Source organism: Oncorhynchus clarkii, chromosome 7 (assembly GCF_045791955.1).
Source record: "Oncorhynchus clarkii lewisi isolate Uvic-CL-2024 chromosome 7, UVic_Ocla_1.0, whole genome shotgun sequence".
Lineage (NCBI taxonomy): Eukaryota > Metazoa > Chordata > Actinopteri > Salmoniformes > Salmonidae > Oncorhynchus > Oncorhynchus clarkii.
The window spans coordinates 71,192,389-71,210,542 of record NC_092153.1 but is presented as its reverse complement, the minus strand read 5'-3'; the positions used below and the strand labels follow the sequence as shown (position 1 = coordinate 71,210,542).

The 18,154-nt window shown below is 40.2% G+C and overlaps 1 protein-coding gene across 2 annotated transcripts in view; it reads left to right on the top strand.

The window, feature by feature from the left end:
- The window catches only part of LOC139413797 (syntaxin-18-like), a 39,199-nt gene that overhangs the window by 12,923 nt on the left and 8,122 nt on the right, over window positions 1–18,154 (top strand). Inside the window, exon 2 of one of the 2 annotated variants that reach the window (XM_071161563.1) lies at window positions 15,627–15,694. The exons of the other annotated variant lie outside the window; for it this stretch is intronic. Within the exon in view, the coding sequence (XP_071017664.1) occupies window positions 15,627–15,694 (68 nt within the window). The remainder of the gene's footprint in view (window positions 1–15,626; window positions 15,695–18,154) is intronic. 2 annotated transcript variants of the gene reach the window in all.

Genomic DNA, 18,154 nt, shown 5'->3' with positions numbered 1-18,154 from the left:
TCAGTTTTCAGTGACACTTCACTAAACAGATAGCAAAAAAAGTTCAAAAGTAAACAAATATAAAGTAATGTGTATAGATTGCTTTTTTCATTAAAAACTTTACCCTTTGTGGAAAGTGAACTTTTTGAAGAAGGTGAAGCAAAAGGCTCTATGGACTAGTAAGAGGGTTAGTGTGTGCAGGGTGCGGTGGTTGGGGGGGGAAATATTTTACCTTGTTGTGGGCACTGTGATCTCAGTTTCACCGCTCTCCTCCTGGTCTTCACAGTAGGCTGGCCTTCTCCAGTTTAAATGGAGGTCACCCCAAAATTGTTAAATTGTGTGTAGAAAAATAGCCTTTGGCTACTCACCGTGCCTTCAGCAGTGCTGTTCCAAAACAGTTTTCTTTGAATCTCCAAAAAGTGCGGCGATCAGCCAGTGCTTAGAAGTATGCATTATTGCTAAACTTGAGCGAGGCAGGGGGTGACCTCATATGGCAAATTTGAAATGGAAATGATAATCTGTTAAATTCTCAAAACATTGAGTTACATTTGGAAAACTCTGGTCTTTTTTAGCTTAGTGTTTTGGGTTTGCAGTGAGCTGTGAACGTCTCTCCTATTGGAGAACCTCGGGCTCTTGAACAGAATAACTTTGGATTCTGTCAGAAAGTTTAAGTGCTTCTACAGCACCGTAAATGTGATGCTCTGGTGGAATTTAGCTGCTCTGAAATTAGAAAACCATAGCCTAGGCTATATTTATTGGCCCTTTTACATGAGAATCCTAATTTGAGCAGTAAATACATCTCTTCACCCCATTTCTTCCAGTTGACACAGACCAAGTTTTCACAAGTCACCCCACAATAATTGCCATGAACCTGCATCGGCTGTCATGATGATCAATGAACCTGCATCGGCTGTCATGATGATCAATGAACCTGCATCGGCTGTCATGATGATCAATGAACCTGCATCGGCTGTCATGATGATCAATGAACCTGCATCGGCTGTCATGATGATCAATGAACCTGCATCGGCTGTCATGATGATCAATGAACCTGCATAGGCTGTCATGATGATCAATGAACCTGCATCGGCTGTCATGATGATCAATGAACCTGCATCGGCTGTCATGATGATCAATGAACCTGCATCGGCTGTCATGATGATCAATGAACCTGCATCGGCTGTCATGATGATCAATGAACCTGCATCGGCTGTCATGATGATCAATGAACCTGCATCGGCTGTCATGATGATCAATGAACCTGCATCGGCTGTCATGATGATCAATGAACCTGCATCGGCTGCCATGGATCGATGGACCTGCATCAGCTGTCCTGAATCTGCATCAGCTGTCAATTGTTTTGTAGTCTCACTAGTCTTCTTCTGTCTGTCCCCCAAACTATCTCTCTTTCGTTTTCTCTTTCTTTCTCTATCTCTTTCACAAACACACGCAGTGATTAGAACGTTGGGCCAGTAACCGAAAGGTTGCTAGATCGAATCCCAAAGCTGACAAGTTAAAAATCTGTTGTTCTGCCCCTGAACAAGGCAGTTAACCCACTGTTCCTAGGCCGTCATTGTAAATAAGAATTTGTTCTTAACTGACTTGCCTAGTTAAATAAAGGTTAAATGGTATTTTTTATTTTTTAACTGCGAATCATTCTCTCACCACCAGGTTGTGATTTGAGGGGATTTACCTGAGCTGAATGTCCTGCTAAACCATTTGGGTTCATCTCCGCTCTCTTTTCGCATTAAAGCCAGGCAAATTCCCAAAGATGTTTCAAAAAAGGGATTTCCCCTGTTTGCAAAAATGAAAAGAACAAAGTGTAAAATATGGAGACAAATGCACAAACACTGTCTGTAGACTAGTGTCAAACTTAAGGGTAGCAAGACAGAATCCAGATACTCTGCAAACTAAACAGTTTAATTCTAACAAAAGTACTGTACTGCTTCAGAGAGACAGGCTTTAAAGGCAAAATTCTGATTGATATGAGCCATAACGGCATTCTGTAATGAATACTCTTTCCTTGACAAATAGGCATAGGCCACATAAGACTGTTATCTAAAGGATAATTGATTACTCAAACATGATCAATTCCGCTATCATTTTGCATATCTGTATTAAAATCGGCAGAAACATTTCCTTAATAATCACAAACTGTCAAACATCCACTCATGCTCAGGGAAAACAGAACAAACCTCAAGAGGAAAAGTGACATTTCTTAAAACAACTGTAAAAGGTTTCAAGACTTAAATGCCTGTCTCTTTCACAAAGACATAATAACCATTAAATCCTGTGAACAATTTTATTTTTTAAATAGGATAGCCTTAAATACAGATGGTGACCAGTTAACATTATGTTTGGGTAGCCTACTGTACATTGGTACACGCTAAGTCTGTTCTACTGTTTACCAAAAATGTGCATAATATACACAGGCATAAGAAGAGAAGAATGTGTTCCTTCATCTAAGTGTTTTGTTAATGAATCCCTTAAGTGCAACGACACCAAACATAAGGGTTGCTCAAATACCCAACAAACACCACATTCCAGTCATGTTTTCCATCTAACTTCAAAATAAAAGGCTGGCTAAAAATAATTGGAGGGGTAGAGGATGATCTGGCGGGAAGTCTGTGGTCTCAATTTCTTTCTTTCTCAGTAAATCTTCAACATGAAATTACTGTTTGCATCTATGGGAGTCAGGACAGACCGAGAGAGAGGTAGCTGCCTTGAATAGGATAAAACTGAGGCTTTTTTCATCAAGTGAACACATTACTTGTTTTTGCCCCCAAGTGATGTAGGTTTGTTCAAAGGGGGTAAAAAAAAAAGTCCCAGCTAAACAAGATGCTGTTTTAGAAATAAATAAATAATATATATATATAAAATACAATTGGGGAGTATATCAACTTTAATATTGCAGATATATTGTAGCTTCCATCAATATAGTTGTCTGCATCATTTTCAATCGTGTGTGTGTGTGTGTGTGTGTGTGTGTGTGTGTTTATATATATATATATATATATATATATATATATATATGTATATATATATATATATATATATATATATGTATGTATATATATATATATATATATATATATATATATATATGTATGTATATATGTGTGTGTGTGTTTATATATGTGTTTGTGTATATACATACATGCATACATACATACATACATACATACATACATACATACATACATACATACATACATACATACATACAATATAAATATACACAGCCGCAGTCGTAAAAACTGTTCTGTATGACAGCGAGTGTCCCATCTACCTCTGAATTGTACTCTGCATAGAGTTCTTGTAGAGATTTAATGAGTATGCGCCTCTAAACCTTCTTGTTTTGCGTGACAGTGTCTTTCTTCCCTGAGAGAAGGTGACTATTTTCATCTCTACTGAGAAATGCAATGACCTGTGTTTTCCTCACTAAAGACATTTTATTTTTCCCCCGTGGCCTGATTTTTCACTTAGATTGCATTTGAATTTATTTGACCTTTGCATGCCTTTCGGAATTTGTCGCTTTTTTTGTTGTGATTGTTTTAGTTGCATTTCCAGTTGGAGAATTTTCTTCTTTAGTTCTCCTTTTTCCTTTTGCAGCCACTTGCAATGCTTTGATACCTTTTTTAAAAACTTTTTCTGGAATGGAGGAAGCAAGTGGTTGCTCCAGTGTTTGAGATTGAGTCTCAAGGGATTGCTCCTTGGAGTCAAGGATTCCGATGGTTGCTCCAGCTCTGGAGGCACAGGTTCATGTTGTACTTGTAGAAGTTGTTCAGGGGGCTGCTGAGTTTCCTTCAGTGGATGCTGGAGTTAAATTCATCACCACATTTATTTGTTCGATTTTTTTTCACAGCTCCTCTGATTTAATCTCAATTTTTTCCCCCCTATTTTTTTTCAGCATCAAATTATGTCATTGTATGGATTGGTGGATGATCACGAGTGACATCATTCTTCCTTCTCTGATGGCAAATTATGACACTGGCACAGAATAGGATTCGCATCCATTAAATGTTTAGTAGTCTATTAATAGTAGGCTATACAATAACACTTAATCAACGTTTAAAATTTAAATCAACTCCCTCTTCCTTTCTCTCTCAAACATGTTTTGTTTCTATTTCATTGCTAATGTTAATAATGATCACTTTACTATAATTTGAGCCTGCTTTACGTTGCATTTAGTTGCATTATTACATGGTTATTACATGATTGTTAATGTTGTAATTTATGCATTGTTAAACTAACTGGTACATTTCTATTCAATGCAGGTACACAAATGCAATTTCAAGATACCTACATAAAATGCCCATCAAACTACTTCAATTCAAACTTATACAGTCTCGATTTTTTTATAAAGTGCCCCAATTGTGAAGCAGCTATTAACTAATATAATTCATAATCCATTTTAATCCAATATTTGTGTTTGATATTATATGAACTAATATAAGATATCAATTATACCTTAACTGCAGTGCAATAAAACATTAACTACAGCGTAATAGTGCAACTTAATGTTAAGCGTTATCCACCCAGCTTTATATCCTATTCTGTTGCCGACAGTAGCATAAAACCATGAAAACAATACCTTGCTTTATTTCTGGCTAGTCTTTCCTCCCTAGCAACTGGATCTGCGTTGATCTTTTGCCTGTGCCGTGCAGCCACTTCTTATTAAACAACGACATCTACAGTATAAAGATAATGTGCCTTGTAATACCTTAAAATGCCATAAGATAGTTTTAAAATGATGATATTGAGTATTCATACAACAAGTACATTTGAATTGCATGATTAAATGTTGTAAACTAGTGAGAACATGGGATAACAAATCTACTGTCATTCAGCATAACGGGTGACATTGTGGTATAACATTAAACTTTTTTTTTGTGCTGAAGGCACAATCAGCTGAAGGCTGATTATCATGCGATATGCTTTAAAATAGATTTGTACCTTTGTTATACTGAATGACCTTGATGAAGTGAAAATGTCCGGACAAAAGTTATTCAATTTTAAATATTTTTTCGATACAGTATATGTTGCCCATTATTCTATATATTGTTGCAAACACTAACACAATTATGCCATGGGTGTTCATTTATATTTTTAGGATGAATTTCTACATTTTAAAAACAATTATTTGTTATTAGAATTTTTACCCGGACAGTTACACTGAAGGACATTTTGACACTTTTAGAGCTTAATAACTCCCGTAATTTAATAGTTTGATTCACAGGTATTTCTGGGTCAAAAAGGGGGTAAGAGTTGAGTGATTTAATATTATATTTATTTTTCTATGTTAAATGAATGGTCTTTGGACACCAAATTTACACATCTCGTCTTTGACCCTTATATAAATTATAAGCAATATAGACAGCATACATGGTTAATATTTGCCATTTACCTCTGCTAGATCACATTTATCAATAAAAGCGCTATTCATTTTTTTTAAATGTAATTATTTTTGTAAACAATCTAAGACGTGGGTGGTATAAATCATGTATCTTGAACAAATATAAATGAAACACGTTTTTCATCGCTATAGATGTTTTTTGCTTTGAACTGAACAAATTGGAAGGACACATTTTACATACAGTACTTTATGGAAATAATAAATGAGCCCCATTGTAAACAAATGGGGGCTGGTCTACACACCACATGAGGGACAGAGTTTTACTGTGTGTGTGTTGCAAATGTATTTCTTGCACTTGATGCATGTGTACTGTTGTCTTCCTGTTCTTCTTGGTTCCACCCACATGGCAGCGCTTCTTCTTGTTGCTACCGGTTGCAATCTAGAATGATGTAAACTAGTGATCCACCGATATTACATTTTTGGCCGATACCGATATCTGATATTTTCCATGCCAAAAAACTGTACTAGACTCCTTTTAAGCAGTCTAGTACAGTTAAATAGTTAACAGACACACACATAGACGCAGCGGATGTTTCACACACCATAAAGAATGTAAGGGGATTGTTGAGCTGTGAAAACTATCAGGAGTTTGAGACAATGGGATCTGCTCTCCACTGACAAATACTGGATGATGCTGTGTAGGTTTACATGGCCTGAAGGCTACATGAGGAAATTATTTAAAATGTTTAACAGAGAAGATGGAGGAGAGATGGAAATAACACACACCCCATAGGAAGTCTCCATATGAATATGAATGTTGATGACTGTATAAACTGTCCATGAGAAGGTGCTGGATTTACATTTTGAAACTGGAAATGAAAACTGATGAAACTGTCTCCCAAATGAGAGATTATTTTATTAACAAAACACAAACTCTCAAATTCAAACTACATCGGCGAAACTAGCAAGACACAGCAAAGATCTAAGTTGGAAAACATACACTAGGCCGGGATTCAATCCACATAACCCTGTCGATAGTGCAGCTTTTAAAGGCTATGCTACTGCATTCGTGGAGAAAAAGCTATGCTACCGCATTCAATCGGAAATGACCATAAAATTGTTGACAAAGCGCAAACAGATTTATTGCCAGCCATAACACATAGTTGGCATGTCATGTATACAAAAACGACATGATACATAAATACAGCCCTAGACTCTAAAACCTTGTTCACAGTGGCAGTGCCTAAAATAGTATTTTGTTGCCTATTCGATTCAAATCTATAATTTGTCCTGCAGTCTAAACAGCCAAAAAGCAAATGGAATCACCCCAGCGTCGTCCGGGTTTGCCCTGTCATTGTAAATAAGAATATGTTCATAACTGACTTGCCTAGTTAAATAAATGTTACACACAACACACAGACCAAAATAAATATTTTGTTGGCATTTACGTATGTCCATTTACGTATGGCATTTACGTATTTACTTGCTGTGCTTTTGGTCTTTGCGTGTCAAAAAAGATACACGTCAAATAAGCGTGTTGACCTATCAGGACCTGAATATGACTGCACATAATAATTTAACAAGTTCATACATTTTTTACGTACACACAATAGGCTGACTGGGGAGGTGATTTCACACAGTCACAGTCCCGCGCTAAGAGCTACAATGCTAATATTTGCATAAACTCTACACAGTCGTGTTTTGTGGGTGTCACCGAGTAGCCTGATACCCCATTTCATTGTTTCACATTCCAACCTTGTTTAACATTTATCTACTATAAATATGGCATGATTCCATCAATTGTAACCTTCTGCATCACTTTTAAAGAGGTACTTTTATTTTGAAGGTAACCACAAATTCCACTATTGTGCCTAATCCTTATTGTGGCTAGCTTCACAACACATAACCCGGTCCGGTCGAGCCTCACTAGCCAGATAAAGCTAGCTGGCTGCTTATAACGTTAACCTTGTTGCCCAAAGCTAAGTTGCTGGCTAGCTATTTATTTTCATGAACTGAAGTTCAATTTCAATAGGCGAACAACAAGTGGCTACCTAGCTAATACTTACTCACAAGATTCCTAAATCATTGCTAAGAATAATGAAAATGACTGCAGTTTCTACTGGTTATTGTTTTCCGGCTGGTTGTATTGGTGCTAGCTAGGTACCAAGCTAAAGCTAGCTACCCCAGACATTGCGGGCGACAGTGCTACTGATAGTAGTGGTGGCGCTTGGCTTGCACGTGCAAATTCAGAACACACAATATTCTATAATAGAACTGTGTTATTTGACTTGTCTAATTAAAATATTTAACGGGTCAAATAGTGTTATTTGATGTGTATCTTTTTTGACACGCAAAGACCCAAACAGAGGTCCATAGTATGTCGTGAAGCTAATAGCAGTGACGCTATTACTGTGTAACTCCAGTAGGGCAACGTCTGAAAAATAGTCGGCGAAATCCAACATCACCCATGACAGAGAATGGTTAATTGTCAAGGGCAATGAATTCCATTATCTTAGCTTTAGTGGATTTCGCCTTTTGAGTTGTCTCGCTGAAATGTTCTTACTCTTCCAAATGACTACTCGACCTGTTGACTGCTCGATCCATACAGCAGACATTGTGGGCTAGGTTAGGAATGCTGTGTTGCGCAAAATTTTACGTGGCGCCATTACGTCATGTACCTACGTTAATAGGTATGCACGTCAGCTTTGACATCGGTATTGCACATCGGCGTTAAGCTAGACATCGGGCCGATACTGATAACGGCATTTTTAGCTAATATCGTCCGATTCCGATATGTTCATCAATATATCGTGCATCCCTAATGAAAACACTTAGTTCAGGAATTTTACTAACATCTCACTCACTCACATATAGTTACAGCAGGCCAAGGTAGAAGAGTCATACAAACACATGCAACAACATCACTCACACTTACTTCCGTAATTGGAGTTGTTGGTACTGTGGGTCTGGCGAATGCGGAACCAGCATCCTCCTCCTGAATTCTCTTCACGATGGCTGCAGAAGCTGGGGTTCTTGGGATATGTTGCCTCTTCTGGATTTGAGGTCTTACCAATGCCTTGCCCAGCTCCTCGACAAAGAGCGGTCTCCTCTGGAGCTTCCCTCTGTTCCATTCTGGGTTCAACACCATCCAGATGTCAAACGTTGTATCCCGAGCTGTCCAAAAAGTTGAAGAATATCACAAGTGGCCAGCTAAGCATTCTTCTTTTGCAGCTGTAGCCAGTCACCAGCTTGTCTAAATATCCACCCCTCCTTTTGTGGCATTGCAATCCATTATGATTTCTGGTTTTTGATGTTCCCGGCCACAGATTTTCACATCCCTATGCAGCATACTCATGAGTACCCCATTTTTGCCTTTTTTTGGCACGTTGGACAAGGGACGTGTCGGCCGTGAACAGAAACTTAGAGGAATTGATAGTCCTGTTCTGTGTATTCAACAGCTGAGGTGGGAGCTCTGGCTTGTTTTTTTGTACTGTTCCTACCATCGTCAGCTTCCTCTTGAGGAGCTCCTGTCCCAGCTTATGCCCCAGCTTATGCAATGTATAAAAGTTATCGTATGTGATGATGTAGCCACGGAGTCCCTGTATCACATCCAGGGCAACCCACATTCCTTTGTTCTTCTCAGGGGCTCCTCCATCTGGTTTCCCCCTATACACTTGCAAGTTCCATGCATATGATGAAGCTGCATCACAGGCACCCCAGATCTTGGTTTCGTATTTTGTGAGCATGTACTGCCTGAAGGGGCAGCGACCCCTAAATGGTATAAGCTGTTCATCAACCGTAACGTTGGGCCCAGGGTTGTAAGACAGGGGAAGGCGGTCCACCCACTTGTCCCACACTGACCTGATTGCAGTTAGCTTGTCTCTCTGCCGCCGAGCTCGTCTGGTGTCTTGGTTATCAAAGCCTGGAAATAATGTGAAAGTTTTCCATAGACATTGTTGTACGGAAAAGTTCTCTGCCAGTTTCCCACAGGGATTTTGTGGATTCCCCATTGGAGCTGAAAAGAACAACAAGGATAAGATCCACAAACCTATTCCCCCTCAGGAGACTGAAAAGATTTGGCATTGGTCCTCAGATCCTCAAAAGGTTCTACAGCTGCATCACTGCCTGGTATGGCAACTGCTCAGCCTCCAACCGCAAGGCACTACAGAGGGTAGTGCGAACGGCCCAGTACATCACTGGGGAAAAGCTTCCTGCCATCCGAGACCTCTATACCAGGCGGTGTCAGAGGAAGGCCCTAAAAATGGTCAAATATTCCAGACACCCTAGTCATAGACTGTTCTCTCTGCTATCGCACGGCAAGCAGCACCAAGTTTAGGTCCAAGAGGCTTCTAAAACAGCTTCTACCCCCAAGCCATAAGACTCTATTCAAATGGCTACCCAGAGTATTTGCATTGCCCCCCCCCTCCCCCCCTTACACTTCTGCTAATCTCTGTTGTTCTCATCTATGCATTGTCACTTTAATAACGCTACCTACATGTACAGTTGAAGTCGGAAGTTTACATCCACCTTAGCCAAATACATTTAAAATCGGTTTTTCACAATTTCTGACATTTAATCCTAGGAAAAATGCCCTGTCTTAGGTCAGTTAGGATCACCACTTTATTTTAAGAATGTGAAATGTCAGAATAATAGTAGAGATTTATTTCAGCTTTCATTTCTTTCATCACATTCCCAGTGGGTCAGAATTTAAATTGTTTAACTTGGGTCAAACGTTTCGGATAGCCTTCCACAAGCTTTCCACAATAAGTTGGGTGAATTTTGGCACATTCCTCCTGACAGAGCTGTTGTAACTGAGTCAGGTTTGTAGGCCTCCTTGCACACACACACCTTTTCTGTTCTGCCCAAACATTTTCTACGGGATTGAGGTCAGGGCTTTGTGATGGCCACTCCAGTACCTTGACTTAGTTGCCATTTTGCCACAACTTTGGAAGTATGCTAGGGGTCATTGTCCATTTGGAAGACCCATTTGTGACCAAGCTTTAAATTCATGTCTTGAGATGTTGCTTCAATATATCACATAGGTTTCCATCCTCATGAAGCCATCTATTTTGTGAAGTGCACCAGTCCCTCCTGCAGCAAAGCAACACGACAACATGATGCTGCCACCCCCGTGCTTCACGGTTGGGATGATGTTCTTCGGCTTGCAAGCCTCCCCCTTTTTCCACCAAACATAACGATGGTCATTATGGCCAAACAGTTCGACTTTTTTTTTCATCAGACCAGAGAAAATTTTTCCAAAAAGTATGATATTTTTCCCCATGTGCAGTTGCAAACTGTAGTCTGGCTTTTTTATGGCGGTTTTGAGGCAGTGGCTTCGTCCTTGCTGAGCGGCCTTTCAGGTTATGTCGATTATACAACTCGTTTTACTGTGGATATAGATACTTTTGTACCTGTTTCCTCCAGCATCTTCACAAGGTCCTTTGCTGTTGTCCTGGGAATGATTTGCACGTTTCACACAATAGTACGTTCATCTCTAGGAGACAGAACGCGTCTCCTTCCTGAGCGGTATGACGGTTGCGTGGTCCAATGGTGTTTATACTTGCGTACTATTGTTTGTACAGATGAACGTTGTACCTTCAGGTGTTCGGAAATTTCTCCCAAGGATGAACCAGACTTGTGGAGTTCTACAATCTTTTTCCTGAGGTCTTGGCTGATTTCTTTTGATTTTCCCATGATGTCAAGCAAAGAGGCACTGAGTTTGAAGGTAGGCCTTGAAATATATCCACAGGTACATCTCCAATTGACCCAAATTATGACAATTAGCCTATCAGAAGCTTCTAAAGCCATGACATAATTTTCTGGAATTTTCCAAGCTGTTTAAAGGCACAGTCAACTTAGGGTATGTAATCTTCTGACCCACTGGAATTATGATACAGTGAATTATAAATGAAATTATCTGTCTGTAAACAATTGTTGGAAAAATGACTTGTGTCATGCACAAAGTAGATGTCCTAACTGACTTGCCAAAACTATAGTTTGTTGACAAGAAATGTGTTAAGTGGTTGAAAAACAAGTTTTAATGACTCCAACCTAAGTGTACGTAAACTTCCAACTTCAACTGTACATTTTACCTCAACTAACTGGAGCCCCCGCACATTGACTCTGTACCGGTACCCCGCAGTATATAGTCTCGCTATTGTTATTTTACTGCTGTTCTTTAATTACTTGTTCCTTTTATTTCTTATTCTTATCTGTATTTTTTTAAAAACTTTTAAACTGCACCTCTGAACCTAAATGTATACACAAAGGGGATGTATCACCTCCCCCCCTTCCAAACCAGCAGCATCTTCTCTCTGTTCTCTCCTGAGAGCTAGTGGGGCTCTTACACTAGGGACCTACTGCCACATGCTGGTGAGGTGTTGCAAAGCAGAGACATGTTGGCTTGTATGGAATTTAAGAATATGATATTTGTCATTTTGATTTTGATTTGAAGTAGATTTCAAGTAGCACACCAGTGGTCTAGTGACCCTGGATTGTAGGTCTACTATGTGTGTATTGTTTTAAAAAAATGCTAGGTATTATTATTGCGCTGTTGGAGCTGGAAACACAAGCATTTCGCTGCACTTGCGGGATTTGCAAATCTGTGTACGCGACCAATAAACCTTGACTAGAATTGTATTTTTATTTACAATAATTAGCATGTTATGGGATTATAGCTGTGAGGAAAAATAGTGAAAGTGCCTAGGAGAATTGGAAAAACAACAAACACTCATGCCTTTGACGGTTGGAGATGCCCAGACAGTAGACAGACAACACACGCCTTTCAACCATGGGAATGTTTCGCTTCACTCAATCCTTTTACAAGCACATGTACTCTAAATAACAAATAACATTTGATCCCTTAAACCTGCTTGATTCTAATTACTCTGAAGCAATGTCACACCTTAAGACTAAACTGTCTAAACTGCTTGGAGTAACCCTGGATTGTAAACTGCCATGGTCAAAACATATTGCTACAACAGTAGCTAAGATGGGGAGACGTCTGTCCATAATAAAGCGCTGCTCTGCCTTAACACTATCAACGAGGCAGGTCCTACAGGCCTTGGTTTTGTCGCACCTGTACTACTGTTCAGTAGTGTGGTCAGGGGCAACAAAGAGGGACTTTGGAAATTGCAGTTGGCTTAGAACAGGGCAGCACGGCTGGCCCTTAAAAGTACATGGAGAGCTAACATTATGGCTCAAAGTGGAAGTGGAAGAGCGATTGACTTCATCATTATTTGTTTTTATAAGAGGTGTTGACAAGCTGAAGGTACACCCATGCATACCCCACAAGACATGCCACCAGAGCTCTCTTCACAGTCCCCAAGTCCAGAACAGACTATGGGAAGTGCAGAGTACTACAAAGAGCCATGACTACATGGAATTCTATTCCACATCAGCTAACTGATGCAAGCAGTAGAATCAGATTTAAAAAGCAGGTAAAAATACACCTTATGGAACAGTGAGGACTGTGAAGTAACATAGGCACATGAATACACACACATGATAACATATGCACTATACACACATGTACAGTCATGGACAAAAGTTGAGAATGACACAAATATAAATTTTCACAAAGTCTGCTGTCTCAGTTTATATGATGTTAATTTGCATATACTCCAGAATGTTATGAAGAGTGATCAGATGAATTGCAATTAATTGCAAAGTCCCTCTTTGCCATGCAAATGAACTGAATCCCCAAAAAACATGTCCACTGCATTTCAACCCTGCCACAAAAGGACCAGCTGACATCATGTCAGTGATTCTCTCATTAGCACAGGTGTGAGTGTTGACGTGGACAAGGCTGGAGATCACTCTGACATGCTGATTGAGTTCGAATAACAGACTGGAAGCTTCAAAAGAAGGGTGGTGCTTGGAATCATTGTCCTTCCTCTGTCAACCATGGTTACCTGCAAGGAAACATGTGCCGTCATCATTGCTTTGCACAAAAAGGGCTTCACAGGCAAGGATATTGCTGCCAGTAAGATTGCACCTAAATCAACCATTTATCGGATCATCAAGAACTTCAAGGAGACCGGTTCAATTGTTGTGAAAAAGGCTTCAGGGCTTCCAAGAAAGTCCAGCAAGGGCCAGGACCGTCTCCTAAAGTTGATTCAGCTGCAGGATCGGGGCACCACCAGTACAGAGCTTGTTCAGGAATGGCAGCGAAGACTTTTGGAGGATGGCCTGGTGTCAAGAATGGCAGCAAAGAAGCCACTTCTCTCCAGGAAAAACATCAGGGACAGACTGATATTCTGCAAAAGGTACAGGGATTGGACTGCTGAGGACTGGGATAAAGACATTTTCTCTGGTAAATCCCCAATCCGATTGTTTGGGGCATCCGGAAAAAAGCTTGTCCGGAGAAGACAAGGTGAGCGCTACCATCAGTCCTGTGTCATGCCAACAGTACAGCATCCTGAGACCATTCACGTGTGGGGTTGCTTCTCAGCCAAGGGAGTGGGCTCATTCACAATTTTGCGTAAGAATACAGCCATGAATAAAGAATGGTACCCACACATCCTCAGAGAGCAACTTCTCACAACCATCCAGGAACAGTTTGGCGATGAACAACGCCTCTCCCAGCATGGTGGAGCACCTTGCCATAAGGCAGAAGTGATAACTAAGTGGCTCGGGGAGCAAAACATCGATATTTTGGGTCCATGGCCAGAAAACTTAAAAAGACCTTAATCCCATTGAGAACTTGTTGTCAATCCACAAGAGGCGGGTGGACAAACATAACCCCACAAATATGACAAACTCCAAGCATTGATTATGCAAGAATGGGCTGCCATCAGTGTGGCCCAGAAGTTAATTGACAGCATGCCAGGGCGGATTGCAGAGGTCTTGAAAAAGAAAGGTCAACACTGCAAATATTGACTCTGCATCAACTTCATGTAATTGTCAATAAAAGCCTTTGACATTTATGAAATGCTTGCAAATTATACTTCAATATTCCGTAACATCTGACAAAAATATCTAAAGACACTGAAGCAGCAAACTTTGTGGAAATGTAATTTTTTTGTCATTCTCAAAACGTTTGGCCACGACTGTACACATGGATTTTGCGTTGTAGATATGTGGTAGTGGAGTATGGGCCTGAGGGCACACACTTAGTGTGTTCTGAATTCTTTAATGAATGTATTGTAATGTTTTTAAAATTGTATAACTGCCTTAATTTTGCCAGACCCCAGGAAGAGCAGCTGCTGCCTTGGCAGGAACTAATGGAGAGCCATAATAAATACAAATACAAGACGTCTAGGCCTATTTGTTTTCTGGGAGAGGAGATGGGTTTCAAGCAAATTGTAGCTCTGTATGAAAAGAAAAAAAATATTCTCAGAAAACCCTGTTAACACAGTGATTTGGTCACTAGAAGAAAAAGATTGGACCGAAGACAGTGGGCTTTGGCTTTACCAAAACAATCCAACTCACCATGGGCTTCTGTCACAGTCAAAGTCATTGTGTCATTTTCAATACTTCGCTTGTCTGGATTATTTTCTGTTTTTTTTTCTTTTCTCAAACAGAGCCTGCTGTGTGTGGACTCACACACACTTCTGTCCTTCTCGCACTCCACTCTGTAGATGGGGAACAATTAGGTATTTTTCGATGTTGCCTGAATTACAGGATTAAATATTGGATTCCACCGAGTTTCCTCTGGTTTTCCTGCGCACACCTTTACTCTGACATTTTATCTGTGATAAATAGTTGACAGATTATACATTTTAGGCATATTTTAATGTTTTCTGTCAGGGCAGCTATATAGAAGCGTATAATTTTATTTACTGGTACTATTTAACAAGGAAATTGCCAGTTTGAATTTGGTATGTCCTGCCGTTAACTAATAGTAATTGGTAAACATTCCGAATGGATAGAGAGACACATGGACAAGGTTTGCCTGTCAGTCAATGAAAGCAAAGTTGTGTTATTTTAGGCCTAACTTGAGACGTGTGAGCAAGGCCTGAAATTAACTCTTTGGTCCACCAGTGAAGGAATGAAATCCATCAACCTCTGACTTCTTACCAGCATTTGGTTGTGCGAGACATAGTGTGCGAGACATCGTTGAGAGAGAGAGGCCTACTTCTCAAGATACTGCATCGTTATCTCATAAGCCCTTTAGATGTTTACACTGGTTTGGTAAAAATAAAGGGGTTCCAGGTACATCTTACCAATGAAAGTCCACAATGATGGCCAAAATCATGAAGAGGAACTGTGATGTAGTCAACAAATGGAGAAGGAGACATGAAGAAATTGATAAATGTTCATGTTCTGTATTTTCTATTCGTATTGACAGATCTCTAACATCACCAAGCTGAAAGACTTTCTACTGCAGCACAGGAAGGACTATGTGAATGCTGGAAGGTAAGCCTCCTATCAGGTTACCGAACCATGTCTTGTTTACTGTCTGTTTTCTATCCATTTCAACTGTATGACTTTCATGTGGCTAATCCATTTTCACGTTTGACCCCAAAAATGCCCCCACCAAGGTTTCAGCTCGGCCTTCGTGTGGATTGTGATATATTTAACCGTTGACAAAGTAATTGATGTTTCGGAAGTTTACATACACTTAGGTTGGAGTCATTAAAAGTCGTTTTTCAACCACTCCACAAATTTCTTGTTAACAAACTATAGTTTTGGCTAGTCGGTTAGGACATCTACTTTGTGCATGACACAAGTAATTTTTCCTAAGGCTAATTGACATAATTTGAGCCAATTGGAGGTGTACCTGTGGATGTAATTATTTTTGCGAAAAGTGCAACTAAATCCCAAAACAACAGCAAAGGACCTTGTGAAGCTGCTGGAGGAAACAGGTACAATATTATCTATATCCACAGCAAAACAAGTCCTATCAGCAAGGAAGAAGCCACTGCTCCAAAACCGCCATAAAAAAGCCAGACTAAGGTTTGTGACAAAGATTGTAGTATTTGGAGAAATGTCCTCTGGTCTGTTGAAACAAAAATATAACTGTTTGGCCATAATGACCATCGTTATGTTTGGAGGAAAAAGGGGGAGGCTTGCAAGCCGAAGAACACCATCTCAACTGTGAAGCACGGGGGTGGCAGCATCATGTTGTGGCGGTGCTTTGTTGCAGGAGGGACTGGTGCACTTCGCAAAATAGATGGCATCATGAGGAGGGAAAATTGTGGATATATTAAAGCAACATCTCAGGACATCAGTTAAAGTTAAAGCTTGGTCGCAAGTGGGTCTTCCAAATCGACATTGACCCCAAACATACTTCCAAAGTTGTGGCAAAATGGCTTAAGGACAACAAAGTCAAGGTATTGGAGTGGCCATCACAAAGCCCTGACCTCAATCCTATAGGAAATTTGTGGGCAGAACTGAAAAAGCACGTACGAACAAGGAGGCCTACAAACCTGACTCCGTTACAACAGCTCTGTCAGGAGGAATGGGCCAAAATTCACCCAACTTATTGTGGGAAGCTTGTGGAAGGCTACCCAAAACGTTTGACCCAAGTTAAACAATGTAAAGGCAATGCTACCAAATACTAATTGAGTGTATGTAAACTTCTGACCCACTGGGAATGTGATGAAATAAATAATTATCTCTGCTATTATTCTGACATTTCACGTTCTTAAAATAAAGTGGTGATCCTAAGACAGTGCATTTTTACAATGATTAAATGTCAGGAATTGTGAAAAACTGAGTTTAAATGTATTTGGCTAAGGTGTATGTAAACGTCCAACTTCAACTGTACATATGGACGAGCAATGTCAGAGCGGCATGGACTAAGATACAGTAGAATAGTATAAAATACAGTATACATATATGAGATGAGTAATGCAAGCTATGTAACATTATCAAAGTGACCAGTGTTCCTTTTCTTAAAGTGGCCAGTGATTTCTAGTCTATGGCTATAGGAGCAGCCTCTAATGTGCTAGTGATGGCTGTTTAACAGTCTGATGGTCTTGATAGAAGCTGTTTTTCAGTCTCTCGGTCCCAGCTTTGATGCACGTGTACTGACCTCACCTTCTAGATGATAGCGGGATGAACAGGCAGTGGTTCGGGTGGTTGATGTCCTTGATGATCTTTTTGGCCTTCCTGTGACATTGGGTGCTGGCTTGGCATAAGCTTATATGTGGCTGCTTAGCCATTTCATGAAGCTCCCAAAGAACATTAATTGTGCTGACGTTGCTTCCAGGGACCATTTGGAACTCTGTAGTGAGTGTTGCAACCGAGAACAGACACTTCAGCGCTCGGCGGTCCCGTTTTGTGAGCTTGGGTTGCCTACCACTTTGTGGCTGAGTCGTTGTTGCTCTTAGACGTTTCCACTTCACAATAACAGCACTTACAGTTGACTGGGGCAGCTCTAGGGCAGGGCAGAAATGTGACAAAACTGACTTGTTGGAAAGGTGGCATCCTATGATGGTGCCATGTTGAAAGTCGCTGAGCTCTTCAGTAAGGTAATTCTACTGCCAATGTTTCCCTATGGAGATTGCCTGGCGGTGTGCTCGATTTTATACAGCTGTCAGCAACGGGTGGGGCTGAAATAGCTGAATCGAGTAATTCGAAGGGGTATCCACATACGTACTTATTATATACTGCTAAAAAAAATAAAGGGAACACTTAAACAACACAATGTAACTCCAAGTCAATCACACTTCTGTGAAATCAAACTGTCCACTTAGGAAGCAACACTGATTGACAATACATTTCACATGCTGTTGTGCAAATGGAATAGACAACAGGTGGAAATTATAGGCAATTAGGAAGACACCCCCAATAAAGGAGTGGTTCTGCAGGTGATAACCACAGACCACTTCTCAGTTCCTATGCTTCCTGGCTGATGTTTTGTCAATTTTT